General features: G+C 49.7%; 2 protein-coding genes across 4 annotated transcripts in view; both read left to right on the top strand.

Annotated features, from left to right (window-relative positions):
* Positions 1-4,422, top strand: part of SCP2 (sterol carrier protein 2) — a 70,510-nt gene extending 66,088 nt beyond the window's left edge. For all 3 annotated transcript variants that reach the window (XM_074265909.1, XM_074265910.1, XM_074265911.1), the window contains 2 exons: positions 186-265; positions 3,370-4,422. In XM_074265909.1, coding sequence (XP_074122010.1) covers positions 186-265; positions 3,370-3,465 — 176 coding nt within the window. In that variant the 3' untranslated portion in view covers positions 3,466-4,422. The remainder of the gene's footprint in view (positions 1-185; positions 266-3,369) is intronic.
* Positions 4,423-14,115: 9,693 nt separating this feature from the next.
* Positions 14,116-15,440, top strand: part of PODN (podocan) — a 41,959-nt gene continuing 40,634 nt past the window's right edge. The window contains exon 1 of the mRNA XM_074265906.1: positions 14,116-14,363. The gene's annotated coding sequence lies outside the window, so the exon portion shown is untranslated. The remainder of the gene's footprint in view (positions 14,364-15,440) is intronic.

Raw genomic sequence — 15,440 nt, 5'->3', positions numbered from 1 at the left:
CCTTTGAGCACTCATGTCTGTGGGTCTGGTTCTGTGCTGTCTGTGTCCGTCCCTAGAGATCTGGGTAGAGACATTCTGCTGCTATTATTGGGGTGCCGGCTCTGGCTCCTGAGCCTTCAGAAGAATGTGTGTGTGGAGCCCCATGCTCACTTTGCCCCTTTTTCCCCCTTCTGTGTCTGTTACAGATAAGAAGGCTGACTGCACAATTACAATGGCTGACACTGACTTACTGGATTTAATGACTGGCAAGATGAATCCTCAGTCGGTAAGCTTGATGAAGGGGGGAAAGGCTAAAAAAATAAAAGCCTTGTTAACTCCTTTGCAGCTTCCCTCACTCCCAAGACATCAGAGTGGGTAGAGACCACAGGGGCCACCTAGCTTACCCCTCCATTTCATAGATGGGGAAACTGAGGTACAGTGGTGGTGGTCCTTGATAGAGAAGGCAGTCACTTCTATGACGTGTTCATGTACTTCCACCAGGCACAGCAGGAAACACAATGCAATGAAATCAATCACTTAGAATAGTTTAATGTTGGTTCTGATTCAAACAAGACAGTGTTCTGCTATTACCAGTAGAAAACTCTCATAAAGAATAACTGGAACCAGACCTGAGGTAGGCAGGAGGATGTGGTGAGAAGAGATCTGAATTTGGAGCTGGGACCCTGGAGGTCAGATCCTGGCACCCTCAGTGTGATCTTGGGCAAAGCATTGGACTTCCAAAAGGGTTGGGTTAAATGAACATCCAGAGTCATTTTAGTCGTAACCTTATGAATGACTCCTGTCTATATGGGAGAACTGGCCTCAGGATCAGAAAGCCCAGGCGAATCCTGCCTCCGACCCTGGGACTGACTCATGGCATTAGGCTGGTCTCTTGTGTCCATAGGCCCCTCTTGTGACTCTGGTGGGGGAAGTTGCTCATTGTGAGGAAAAAAACAGCCCCTATATTCCAGAACGGGGAGTCAAAGAGACTTGGTCACGCCAGCCTCCTAGCCAGTATGTGCATTTGTCCATCACCAACTTACATACAATTGAGCCAAATTCAAGAAGAGCAGATTTGTTCTGTTCACCTTAGTAATGAGGGAGGGGTTTTGGTCTGTCCCATCAGCATGCTTTTTAAAAAAAAAAAAAAAAGCCTCTGTTAAATGTATTGTACTCTAAAGCCTCTAACTTTTAAATCTCTGGGCAGGGGCCTATGTTCCATATAGAAAGGAAACATTTACTTTGTCCAGACAGAGGAAAAAAGGAATTAGTCATTGTTCCCAGGCAGGCCAGGGAAAGCCAAAGTTCTTTACATTCTCCAGTGGGATGCATACAGAGGCTGTAACTTTTTTATTTCCTTGCTGAAAAAGTGGAGACTGCCAGGTCCTTTTCATCCAAACATTTCTGAATTTTAGAGTATTGAAGCACCCAAAACATCCAACATGTTGTGTTCCCAGTTCTGCCATTTCTCCTGAGTTTGCCTGGGATTTTATTACGTGGTAAATTTAGTAGTTGTTAAAATGGCTTCCCAGTACAGATTGGGTTGACTTTTCTCAAGGAGCCAAGCAATAACAGGAGTGCCCCTGAATTGGCGGGCCGCCCTCTATGGGGAGAAGGTGTTTGTCAGGCAGCCCAAGAGTTGGGTGATATTTAATCCACATTGTGCTGCCGTCCAAAGGCTTATGAATATATTCTGATTGGTGCTTTTCTAAGAAGAAAAACTATAGTAAATTTAATCCTATACACCAAGTCCCTGTGCAATAATTTTAAAGCAAATTTAAAGCCAACCTGCTTGGCCAAATATTGGAGATTTGGGTTCCCTTTGTAGAGCATCCAATGGGAACCGGTTTCCAAGAAAAGGGTGGGGGGCAGTATTCTCTTACTGGCTCTTCAGCACAGTAGGACAGACAGTGCAGCACAGAATGTGGAGGTCGGCTGGTCAGACCTAACCGGAGCATACAAGCACAGGCTTTGAGTCTGTCTCGGTGACACGAAGCAAGGACCTCCCTTACTTCCCTTCTCTGACTGAGTGATTTTCAAATCCTGTTAGTCTGAGCTTGTCGGGCCCCTGCTTAAGCCCTCCCTCCCCCCCCCCCCCCCCGGTGGCTAGTGGGGAGCGTGGTTTGGAGGAGGAAGGCACGAACCCTTTTATTCTGCATGTGGGGCACGAGTGCGTGTGTATGCACTGTGTGTGTAAGTGTACATATATGTGTGTATGTATGTATACATGTATGACTCTGGACAAGTCACATAGCTTTCTGGGCCTGTTTCCACATTTGTTGGCCCGCTGATTTCTTAGGTCCTTTCCAGCTATAAATCCATGACCCTACAATCCTTGTACTTATAGCATCCATTTCCCAGGACTGTTTTGGGTTTAGTTAGTAGTAAATAGGATTTAAAGTTTGCAAAGCCCTTCCTAGATATTCTCCCCTTTGTTTCTCACAACCAGCTGTCAGCATTCCTGTTGTTATTTCCGTTAGAGATGAGGACTCTGCATCCAGGAGAGGTTGGGTGGCTTGCCTTGACTTATTTCTGTGGCTGGTATGTCATATCAGGTCCAGCTGACCTTCAGCACATGTAAAGCTTGTTTGAGGTCCACCTTTATTGTGATGGGCCTCCACTAATGGCCTCTTTGTGCTCAGCCTTGGGCTTTGAGAAGGCCTTGAATCTGGGGGTGACACAGACAAGATATCTCTTAGCTTAGATTAGATTTGCCTCTCCCTGGGGGCCCCGCATGGGAAGGAGTTCTTTAGCTCTCACAAATCCTGAACGCTGTCCAAGGAGATGGAAAGGAGTGCAGTCTGCATTGGTGGAGGCGATGCTCTCCCAATCAAATCAGGATCCTCCTCCAGGTCTTGTTGCTATCCCCAAGGCAGTTAGGTTTTTTTAAATTTCTGGTCAGATCTGAGTGGACATTTTTCTTTCTGTTGAGCTGAGCCTGTCTCTCTTTAATTCTTGGTTTTGTCTTGAGGGCCAGGCAGAATAAGGCTTCCCCTGCTCTTCACATGGCCCTCGAAGCCCATGAGGACATAATAATCTGCTTTCTCTCAAACTTCCTTCTCTAGGCTGATTACCCATAGTCTTTTCAAGAATCTTGTGTCATATTGCCTTCGGCCCTGCCTCCTATTGTCACCGCACCTCAGACACATCTCAGAAGGAGTCTCTTATAATCGCTCAGAAAGTCTGTGGTTTTTGAGGAATTCGGTCCTCCTTCAGGCTTTGTAAAGGAAAGAAATTGAGTGCAGCTTCCCGTTAGCTGAGCCCAGTGTTTGAAGGATTTCAGATGACCTGGATAAGTAGCTGATCCAAGAACACAAAAGTCCAAGAAACATCAGAAGTCTAGGAGCCTGAGAACAAGACAAAGTAACGCTTTTTCTTTTGCTCTTATAGGCTTTCTTTCAAGGCAAATTGAAAATTACTGGCAATATGGGTCTGGCCATGAAGTTACAGAGCCTCCAGCTGCAGCCTGGCAAAGCGAAGCTCTGAGCACCTTGGAGAAGACTTCTGCAAAACTGCGAGACTGGATGTATATACATGTATGTAGTGTGTGTGGGGGTGTTCCCACACTCACACATGTATGTCTACACACATGCATGTATGCATATGTCCTTATAATCAGAAGCTAGTCAGAAAAGGATTGCCCGTAGCGTAGGCCATCGGGATCACTGACCTTGTCTTTCTCAAGCCCTGTGTTAACAGAGCACGACAGTACTACTGTGGCCTTGCTGAATCACATAAAACTGCATTGAAAAGCTAATGGGGTAATTATAGTCTGGGTTAAATTGAGGTACAGGGTAGAGCAGCAAAATCCAAGAACTCAGTAAACAAAAGATCTCATATTGCTTATAAAATACAGTTAAGGATTATTCTGCTGAGATTTCAATTTTAGAGTTTTCCTTGGGAGAACTGGATGAAACAGAATACCACTAGCTGGGCAGTAATTAGTGTTGTGCACTTGAATACCTAATCTATTTTCCTTAATATTTTTTAAACTGCTGTAATGGAACTTGAATTTTTAAAGAGAATTTAATTCTTTGTTTTTGTGTAACTATAAAAAAATCAGGAATGGGTCTTAGAGAGAGAGAGACTTTGATCACCTCTTTTAAAATCAAACCCTTTAATGAAGAGGGAGGGTTTTCTTCTTAAAAATCAGTGTGTTAGATTCTTGAACCAACCATTATTTACAATTAAATGGGCAATAAAATTACTTTGAGAGCCACAGCATTTATTGGATGACTTCATTAAGCAAACTTTTCATTTATTCCTTCCTCATTATTATTATTTCATGTAGATTTCATGACTTAACCTGATTTAATTTTCCTGGTGTGTGAATGAATGTTAATTATGCAACATTTCTTTTTAACTTTCTTGTAATTTACTAAGATGGGGGAAATAATGACCGCTCAAAGCTTTACTAGAAAATTAAATTTGCTTTTTTCCTGGTTTCCTTTGTTTTTATTTTTTATTGTTTGTGATATTTTTGCTTAGGATATTTTGGACTATTGGAGAGGGAACAGCTGTGACAAAGGCACTTGAGTATTCTAGGCAAAGTTTGACTAATTAGTCAAAAAGCATTAATGTGCTTACTATGTGCCGGCCACTGTACAAAACATTAAAGACACAAATAAGGACAGAGGGTAGTCCCTGCCCTTACAGAGCTTACAGTCTAATGGAATAGATACACTATTCCAGGGGTTCTTAAACTACGGCCTGCGGGCCAGATGCGGCCCACTGAGGATGTTTATGCCGCCCGCCGGGTTATGGCAGATGGGCTGAGGGGCGAAGACAGAGTGTGAGTTTTTGTTTTTACTATACTCCGGCCCTCCCACAGTCTGAGGACAGTGAACTGGCCCCCTATTTAAAAAGTTTGAGGACCACTACACTATTCATACACTAGCAATATGTGTTGCTCCAGTCCACTGAGGCTCACTGTGTGGGCAGCAGTGGGTAGAGTGCAAAGTCTGAATTCAGGAAGACTCATCTCTGTGAGTTCTAGTCTGGCCTTGGATACCTAGCAGCTGTGTGACCTTGAGCAATTCACTTCACCTGGTTTATTTCAGTTTCCTTATCTGTACAATGAGCCAGAGAAGGAAATGGTAAACTGCTCCAGTGTCTTTGCCAAGAAAATCCTAAACAAGGTGTGATTGAGGAATAGAAATTTACCTTGACTTATCATCAGGTGAATCCCCATGGGCCTTGGAGAGCAGAATTTTTTGACATGAAAATATGTGCATGTGTAGGAAGTGACTGAGTGGCCCTGGTATGGCATTGTGTTGTCTCCCCAACTGGCGGTCATCTCGCCTCTCCCCTTAGTTGTGATTCTGCAGCATCCAGCTCCTCGTCTCACTGTGGAAGTGGTCCCTTAGGTAGAGAATGGGTTTGGGGCCCCTGCTGCTGTACAACCTTCCCCCATGTTCGTGCACTTTAGCTGCACCTGCCCCTCCTTAGTAGTTCTTTCTTCCTAGGTCATTGATATGGCGTGTTTCCCACTAGGCATCTCCTCTGCTTTTAACAGACTTTCCCCTGCTTTGGGCACCTCTTATTTCCTTCATGTACACCCAACCATCTCCAGCCTGTACGTTTAAGGAATCCTGGGTAAAAAAAATTCTCTTTCCCCCTTGGGTGATGATGTTCTACCTCCCCCACAGCTAGGGTTTCAGGGGACCCCAGAGATTCTCAGCAGCCAGGATACATTGTAAAGGTGGGGAGGTGGGGAGAATCAACCCTGAATAAGAAATCAGAATTGGGGGCTGTCCCCTGCCAGGGAGCAGGCCGACCTTTTGGCTGTCTCTTTGGGAGCCTTCTCTGTAACCCAGGACCCTTCCTTCCCCAGCCGACCCTCTGCTAGAGGAAGAGTCATCGGCCCAACACAGCCATCCCCTTGCTCATTCATCCCACGGATATTTCTGTTTCTGTTAACTGTATTAGGGACATTCCTCTGGAGCACAGCCCCTTTCCAGTTCTGAGGTCAGAGGCCATGTCTTTTTTGGCATGGCATCTCCCCCCGGCCTTGGCACAGGGAGGACAAAAACAAGCATTTATTCAGTGCCTACTATGTGCCTTGCCCTGTGCTAAATGTGTTACAGATGACTTGTTTGATCCTCACAATAGCCCTGTTATTATCATCCCCATTTTTACAGATGAGGAAACTGAGGCAGGCTGAAGTTAAAAGATTGGCTGGGGGCAAAGTACTCATTCAGAATCTGGCCTTTCATAAGCGATTCCTTATGGATGGCACAAATTGAAGTGATCTACAAATTGTTAGAGATTTACAGAATGCCAAGTGGGTCACAGTTAATAGGATTCTTCAGACAAGCAGGTTGGATGTGTCCCTCACTGCGTCCCCCCTCCGTGGCCTTAGTCTAGATGAGCTGCTGTCCTCATACAGGTGTTCCTCGGGCCATTTCCCCTTATTTAGCACATCCTGGCCTCTGATTTTAAAGCCCAAATGGGATCCCACCATTAGCCTCAATAGTTTTTTTTTGTTTGTTTTTGATGGTTAGTTGTCCTTTTTAGCTCAATGGATGGTAACCCATAATGTAAATGGAAAGGCAGATTAGAGCCGGGCTGGGAAGGGTTTTAAATGTCAAAGAGAAGAGTTTGTATTTGATCCCAGTGGCATTGGAAATCACAGGAGTTTACTGAGGAATGACTTGTTTGGAGCATCATTTGGAGGCTCTGTCTCATCAACTCCCCTGGATATGGTGATCTCTCTGCAGGGGATTCTCAGACCTCCCTACCTAGAGCTAACCTCTCTTCTGACCTCCAATCTCACTACGGGGAGTCCAGGGGACTTTTCACATGTACTGTGTCTGAAACAGAACTCAACAAGTATAGAACTCAGTCTTGGAGATCTCACCCTCCATTCTGCACCCCCTCTAGCAGACTCCTTGACAAATCTTGTCGTAACGTCTTATATTCTTTCCCCTGGCCCTGCCCTCCCTGCTGTGCAAGCCCCTATCACCTCATCCCGGGACTGCTGTAGCAGCCGCTGAGGGTCTGCCTGTCTCTGGCCTCTCTGCGCCACTCCCTGCTCCATTCAGCCGCCAGGCTGACCATCCTGACACATCCCTCCTACTCAGTCAACAACTGTTTGGCTTCAAAATCTCTTCATGCCTTGGCCACTTTCTGCTTTTCCAGTTTTCTTATCCCTTAATCCCCACCATGTACTCCATTCTGTCTCCTAACTTGACGTGTACAAGATAATTAAAGGAGGAGGGATTTGGAGGCAAAGCGCCTGTTCCACAGACTGTTAAAATGTTCTGCTGGTGGTTGGAGTTGAGGGAGCACAGAAAAGGGAGGACGGAGGTGAGAGACGTGAAGGTAGGATTGCTATGACTTTGCCATAGATTGAGGGGGATATTGAAAGTGAAGAACTGAGAAGGACCCCAGAGAAGCTGATGAGGAGGACGGTCACATTCTGGAAAGAAGGTCCTCAGGATAGGGGAGGCTGGAGCAGGAAGGGGGTGGCTTCTGTCCTAGACGTACCACTTACTCAAGGCGAGCATTTAGTGTGAATCCTTTTAGAACTCTGTTTAAATCTATTGACAGTATTGAGCTTCCCTGAAAGCCATGGTTTCTTTTCATAAGTACTAAAGAAACAGGAAACCATTAAATAGAAGGAAAAGTGGTCAACCACATGGAACATTTTCATGAGTTACTTGGCAGGTTGACCTTGGGGTCTCAGAGACCCATCGGTCTTTTGAGGACCTCTGATCAGACCTGGGAAAAGCCAGCTATAGTGCACCAGATACTAACTGGGGACTCAAAGATTATTTATGTGCTGCTAGGAAGCAGGTTTTTGTTTTTTGTTTTTTTTTTTTTTTAACTGACAGTATCTGGCCAAATATTAGTGATTCTTCTTAATAGTAAGTTACAGAATTCACCGAGCGTGCCCATCCTGTATCTGTCTCAATATTAAGGCGTGTAAAATAAATCCCCAGTTCATCATAAATATAGAAAATCCTGGTCTCACATTGGAGCTCTCAGGAAATGTGGAACGTGACTCCATTTGGCAGTAAGTTTAGTCTGAACCACAGTCTTATTTAGCAGAACTTTTTGGAGAAGGCTGTTGATTTGAGAAGAACTGAGATTGATACAAATCTCAGCAGAGCTGAATACGCAGTCCCCTTGGTCCCGATGCTTTGCTCTCTGCATGTATGAGGGTTTCGATTCCAGGTAGGAGAGGTTTGGAGCCCTGCTGACTTGGGCTCTGTCTTTCAGTCTTTTCTTGGTTCACATTTTTATGCAAAGCAGGGGGGAACCGAGTTACACAGAGCTCTTGGAAAAACATCTGATCTTAGGACCTTAGTGCCGTTCCCACTCCATCATACTTCTTTTCAAACCCTGGCTTGATTGCCAGTGGACAAAGGGCACACATGGGATTTCTCCAAACTCACTCATATATCTCTTCTCTCTCTCTGATGTTGGAAGGTTAGAATTTTTATATGATTTTTAAAAAGGAGGAGCCTTCCTCAGTATGGACGGGCCCCTTCTTTGCTGGGTTGCGGACACCTCTGTGCATCGTTCACAGTTTGAGAGGACATCAAAGGAAGGATTTGCAGCAAAGAGACGAGTTCACTTGAGAAGGCAGAAACCTTCTGCTTGGCAAAGTGATAACTAAGGGCAGGGCATGATATCAGTTCACAAATATTTGAGAGATGGAAACACCAAGAAGGGAGAGGAATTATTTTGCCTGGTTACTAGGAGGAATGGGAGGAAATACAGGAAAAGGAAATTTGAGTCTGAATATCAGAGAGAATTTCCCCAGGGTGAAAGCTGGTGAGCTGGGGATCAGAACAAAAGTTCTGCTCCCTTGGATACCCAGACCCAGGTGGGTTTATGGTGGCAGGAGTCGGCAGAAATAGTGTGAATATTCAGAGGGATACATCTACCTCCAGCAGAGGCTTTTCAGAGGCTTCTGTTAGTGAAAATTCTTATAGTTCAGCATAGTGGGGTGGAGATCGGACTGCGGAGTCAATGGACCTGGCTCCAAGGCCCAGACATTTACTAGCCTTGTGACTTTAGGCACCGAACCCTCTTCTCAACCTCAGTTTGTTCATCAATACAATGGGGATAGGCAGCTAGGTGGCATGGGGCAGATAGTGCGGGGCCTGGTCAGGAAGGCCTGAATTCGAAGGTGGCCTCAGACACTAGCTGTGTGGTCCTCAGTTACTTTATCCTGTTTGCCTCAGTTTCCTCATCTGTAAAAACCACTCCAGTATCTCTGCCAAGAAAACCCTAAATTGGGTCACGAAGAGATGGTCACCATTGAACAACAATGATGGGGATGATGATACTCGCGCTCCTGACCCAGGTGAATTGTGAGGAAAATGTTAAGAGTTCATAGACTTAAGCTTTTACCTCTCCCCACACCAGCCTCCATACTGCTGCTAGATTGCCTGGTAGTGTCAGCCCCTGATTGGTGAAGGTTGTTGGCCCTCAATTCCATAAAGATTAAAACAGATTCCTCTGTTTCTCATTTAAAACTCCACCACCTGATTTCAAACATCTCTTTCCCCCTTGGTGAACTCTTCAGTGTAGCCAAACTGACTTTGTTCCTCCTCAAAATAACAATCAGCAAGCATTTATTAAGCATCTTCAGTGTACCAGTAAGCCCTGGAGTTACAAGAAAAGCACAAACATACTTCCTGCCCTCGGAGCTCACACTGGAAAGGGCTGGACAGCCTTCTAACACCCCGTCCTTGCAGGATGTAGACAGTGCAGGCACCTGCTGGGGGCGGGGGACCATGAGGCAATGGGATTCCGAGAAATCTTCCGCCATAGGTGGGCTCCGAGGTAAGTCCTGAAAGGAGCCCCGACCCTCCCAGAACCCTAGGTTCCCTCCAAGCCTGGTGCGGTGAGTGCTCCCCTTCCCTGCCACCGAGCCATTCTTGTTTATTTCACGTGCCCTTGCATGTAATTGTTGGTGCTCCCCTGCCTCCCTCCCCATTCTGTGGGACTCTGGAGGGAGGCCGCCGACTTGTTTCATTTTTGCTTCTGTACTCCCAGTATAGCACTGGGCCCACTCGAGGGGCACTTAAAGACTTGGTAACTGCTCCACAGAAATGGAAGCTAATGGTGGTATTGCTGGCTGCTTTTGAGCTAAGCCTTGGTCCTTGGAAGGGGCCATTTTCCTGTCCTGAATTCACTGTACTCCAGGAATGCCAGGCTCATCAAAGTGACCCAGCCATCTCTGGGCACTTGGACAGCACGGGACTTTTCCCTGGACGACCTGGGGCCCACATTCTACAAAGCCATGGCAAGTCTATGCGCTCAAGAGTATATTTTATATATTATATATGTGTAATGTTCTGTTGTCTCCAGAAACTGCTGATCGATCGCTCTCTGGGAGGAGATCTGTTGTCTCAACTCGATCCCAGACTCGACCCTTCTTCCTCCAGAGTGCTGCCCCAACTCTGACCCAGACTCTACTCTCTCCTTGCTCAATGGTGTCTCTTTTATCCTCCCAGAGGATGGGTGTGTGAGAACGCAAGGGCTTGTGGGAAAATTACTTCTACTAATGAACTTGCTCCTTTTAAACATATAAGCTCCTCCCCAGAAGTTCAAAGAGGTAAAATTCCCCTTAAAGGCCTGAACTAAAAGGTGTGGACTAGAGAACTGTTAAGTACCAACTTAGCACTTAGTAAGAACCTAACATATATGCATGTAATATATATAATATACTAACACATGTACACATATAATATACACACACATATACAATATATACATACACATACACATATAAATACATGCATATAATGTACACACACATATATGTGTGTATACGTCCAATGTATTTACTAAGGGAATCACAGATTTGGAATGGGGGCTCTAGCCAGCAGGGCTTTGAAAAAGGCTGCCCACAGGAGGCAGAGGAGGCCCTAACATCTTGCATTTTGTATACCAGAGGGTGCATAAGAAGTTAAGGAGAGGGATGGATGTCACTGGACTGCTCAGAACCTTTGACCTGAGCTCCGTGACATGGTCAGGATCACACACCTAGTATGTGGATGAGTTGGGATTTGAACCCTGATGGAGAGCCCATGATACTCTGCAAAGCAATTTGGGAATTGGGGAAAGCACTAACAACTTCAGGGGAAAAAAGGGTCCGGAAGCATAGGAGTTAGTGCTTGAGCTGAGTCTTGGAGGGGACTGAGGATCCCCAGAGGTGGAGGAGATAAGGAAGGAGAACCGTTCCCTGAAGATTGAGAGAAGCTGAGAGATGGGATTGGGAGGGAGATGACGTCTCTCCTCCTATTTCTTGACTGTGAGTAATTTGTTTTGATGATTGCTCTTTCTGGGAATTCCCTCTTTTTGAAACAGATCACTTTTCCTTCCTTAGGAGAGAAAACCATAAGGATGAGAGGAAACGAAAGGACAGAGACTTCTGCACGTTGATGAGAGGGAAGCAAACTGAATACGGCCACTAAAGAAATGACTTAGTTTTAGATGATTTCACAGGTAGCTCTTGACTTAAATTTGCAAAAGTCAGGCAGCCTTTCAGATAGTTACTTTGTGCTTAACAATGTGAGATTTATGGTCTCAGAAGTGGAGGTGGCCACCCTCCAAAACCCTGCTAGTCTGGGTCATGGGGCAAAGGGAGGCTGCATCACCTCGGCGGGCTCATCTCTTGAACCTCTGGGACTCTTCCAGGCTCTTTCCCCAAGGAAGGCAGATGTTCCCAGAACACTTGGACCCTGGAATAGGCAGATGAGATAAACTCACCCCCAGGTGATTTCTCCCTCCCCATTTTAAGTTCCTGCAGACAGTTATGGGGTCAGCTAGGTGGCGCTGTAGTGGATAAAGCCCCGGCTCTGGAGTCAGGAGCACCCAAGTTAAAATCCACACCCAGATATTTGTCACTGAGAGACTCTGGGAGAGCTCCTTGCTCAGACTGCCTCCCCCACCCCAAATGATACAGGTATGGGGGTGGGAGTGTATCTGCTACGCACCTGTTATAAGTGGCTTGTGGACAGGAATGTTACTAAGGACTGGACATTTGTTAAAAAATGTGTTAACTTGCAGGACAATCTTTATGATTAGCTTATGATTTAATGCTCTGACTAATTAAGGGTCACCTCACTGTTGTTCTCAACGCACGTTAATGAGCCTTTCTCATTTCCTTATTCCTCCTCTCCTTCCCTGGCAGTCTCAGGCTGACCTTCAGTGGGATGGGCCCAGCAGCCGCCTGGCCTCTGGCCCTCCTCGCCTGAAGCCCTTTCAGCGCCATCCCCATCGTTCCTCATTAGAAAGCCAGCCGGCCTGGGCCCCAGAATGCAAGTGGGCCCTCTCCTGCTGCCCAGCTGAGGGCCGATGGGGAGGGGAGAGCACTCTGGCGACTAAAGTATCTCTGTGCTCATTGGAGCCTCCGCAGAAGGGACCCAGATGGAAGCTCAGGGCTCTGAGTAACTTCCCTGAGATCCCCAGGGGTCAGCGGCAGAGCTGGGAGGCAAACTCTGGTCCCTTAACCTCAGACCCACAGGATACCAGCTCGGGAGCTGGAAGGGACCCAATTTTAGTCTTCCATGAATGAGAAAAAAGTGGGGTCCAGAAGTGTTTGCTGGGCCCCAGAACTAATCCTGGGATCCAAGCCTGGGACTCTAGGCAGCGCTTTCTGGGCCTGCTACATCCTTCCCCGACCATCTCTTGGGTTCATCCCAGGCTGCCTTGAAGGCCGGGGGAGCCCTAACTAGTCAGTGGCATGTCTGCACCGGTCGGTCACCGGACATTTGCACTGGCTGTGCCTCTTGCCTGGAATGCTCTCCCTCTCCGTCTGCCTCTGGCTCCTGAGGTCTCTGCGGAAGCCCCACTTTCTGCAAGGAGTCTTTTTAGGTTTTCTTAATCGTTAGTGTTGCCTCTGAGACCATCCCCAGCTAATTTGTGGCGGGTTTGCATGCTGTCTCCCCCCTTAGGCTGGGAGCTTCCCGAGGGCAGACACCATTTCTTTTCACTTTCTTTGTATCTCCTGTGTCTGGCACAGTGCCTGGCACCTAGTCGGTGCTTAATAAGAAGTCAGTTGGTTGACTCCTCTGCCTGGGAAGATCCTCCCCCTGCAGAGCCCCTCAAGAGAGGGCGTGAATGCCCTTGGGCCGCCTGGAAAGGTTGGGGGGGTCTCCCAGTAGCACGCAGCCTCTTCCAGCAGCAGTTCCCCTTTCACAGGGGGCACTTCTGGCTCTTAGCTGGCCGGGGCTGACGGCAGTGGGGCCTGGCACTCTGTGCCAACCCAACTCAGCAGGGGGGAGGGATGTTATAGCCCCCGCCCCCTCCCCAGGAGGACTTGGTGCATTGTTGCCACTTGGCCTGATGCTGAAGCCTGAACCACCTCCGTGTTCCTTATACACTCGCAGCTCAAGCCAAGACACAAAATGTTGCTTCAGCTGTTAGCAGTTAATACGGGTTTGCTTGGAAATATTCTTGGCTCACGAGCACAATATGGCACAGCTCGGAGAGAGGGTTTACTTCCCCTCTGTCTTGTGATTGGGGTAAGCAGGCTCCCCCCCATTCTCTGCCCAATGCACTGTCCTTTAAGGGGCTGGGGAGGGGAGGGTGGGGGCAGGAGCAGAGAGAAGGGGGCGCCGTGGGCTGGGGAAAAAAGGGGCTTCCGGCAAAATTCGGCCTTGGCCCGGTTCTGTTAGCAAGATCCCCCATCTCCCTCGGGCTGGGGGTAAATGCGAGGAGGCGCCCTCTGCCCCCGAACTTTTACTCTGGATTGTGAAGTTCTGGAAGGACTGAAACAATATTTTTGTGGGTAACGGCACAGTCCCTCCTGTGGGAGGCTGGTCCGGGGCACGCTGTCCAAAGGGCTTCTGGTCGCTCCTCGCCGGGAGTGGATGGCCCTCTTCCAGGCGGAGAGCTGGGAATTCTGGTCTCTTTCAAAGAACTCGCTTCTATTCTTGGAGGATTTTTTCGTAGCTGGGTATGGGCTCCTTAATAAAACGCGTATTACCGAAATACTTCTAGGATTTAACTTAGGGGAGAGGGCCCGGCGGGGGGAGGGGAGGGAGCCCCATCGCCCGCCCCCTGGGGGCCCGTCCTCGCTCCCCCCAGCCCCTCCTCCGGCCAGGATTTTCTGCGGGGGGGGGGGAATAGGCGGGGGGTGGTTGAGGGGTCGGTCTGACGGCTCTGAATCACTGGGAAAGGGACGAAGCCAAGGATGGGGGGGAGCTGCAATCACTTCCATGCTGGCTTTGAGGAACCTGCGCCTGTGTCCAGGGAGGAAGCGGTCCAGCAGATGCACGCCTAGGCGGCCGGGGGGAGGGGGGCCCACAACAAAACTCGTGTTCTCGGAGCGGGAGCCTCGACTTGAATGGAAGGAGTCGGCGTCCGAGCAGCGCAGCGCCGAGCCCCGGGACAGCCGTAGCCTGCGGGCCCTCGCGCAGGTAGGGCCGGACGGGCCGGGGGGGGGGGGGGGGAGGGGGCGGCGGCGGGGACTGCCCTCGCCCCGCCCGCCGCGGCTGGAGCCGGGGGAGCGGGGGGAAGCCGGTGCTGGAGGGCTCGGGCGCTCGGGGGAAGTGGAGGGAGCCGAGCCCCAGCCGCCGCCCCGGCCCCGCTCCGCCCGCCTCGCCCTGCCCCGTCCCGTCTGCCCGGGGTCCCGGCTCGGGCTCCGGGGCTCCGCCGCCCGACCCCACCCCCGGTCTCAGACAGGAAAATTCCTGACGCGCTTCCCCGCGGCTCAGGGGCGGGGGGGGGGGAGGGCTGCTCCTCCGGGGGGAGGCTGCTTCCCCCCGCCCCCCGTCGCACCCCCTCCCCCCTCCCTTGGTGCACATCTGGAAAGGCTCGTCTGCGAGAGCGGGTCGCGCGGGGAGCGGCGCGTGGGGCTGGGGCCGGCGCGGGACACCTTGGCGGGGGCGGGGGCGGGAGGTGCGCGGCGGGGGCTGCTTCGCTCCTTCCCCGGCCTTCTCCGCGGCCCCTGACTCGGCCCCGGCGCGCTCTGGCGGACGGACTCTCGCTGCAGCCCCGGCCCGCCCGCCCGGCGCTCCCGCCGCCCCGGGCACAGACGCTGGCGGAGAGGCGGGAGAAGGGGAGCGGGGCCGGGGGGCTCCGGGGCGCACCCCAACCTCGGCCGCTGCCTGAGGGAGTCTGAGAGAGGGGGAGCGGCGGGAAGCGCCGGGCTCGGGGCCCGGAGCTCCGGCGGCTGGTCCCGGCACTCGCTCTTTCTAGTGGCTGCGTGTGAGTGTGAGTGTGTGTGTGAGGGGGTCGTGTGTGAGTGTGTGTGTGTGAGGGGGTGTGTGTGTCTGTGCGAGGGGGGCGTGTGTGAGTGTGTGTGAGGGGGTCGTGTGTGAGTGTGTGTGTGTGTGTGAAGGGGGCGTGTGTGTCTGTGCGAGGGGGGCGTGTGTGTGTGTGTGAAAGTGTGTGTGTGAGAGTGTGTGTGTGCTTGAGTGAGAGTGTGTCTGTGTGTGTATGTGAGGGGGTCAAGTGTGAGTGTGTGAGAGTGTGTGTGAGGGGGCGTGTGTCTG

Source organism: Sminthopsis crassicaudata, chromosome 4 (assembly GCF_048593235.1).
Source record: "Sminthopsis crassicaudata isolate SCR6 chromosome 4, ASM4859323v1, whole genome shotgun sequence".
Classification (NCBI taxonomy): Eukaryota; Metazoa; Chordata; class Mammalia; order Dasyuromorphia; family Dasyuridae; genus Sminthopsis; species Sminthopsis crassicaudata.
The sequence above is the reverse complement of the archived record's forward strand: the minus strand, read 5'-3'. Positions and strand labels throughout refer to the sequence as shown.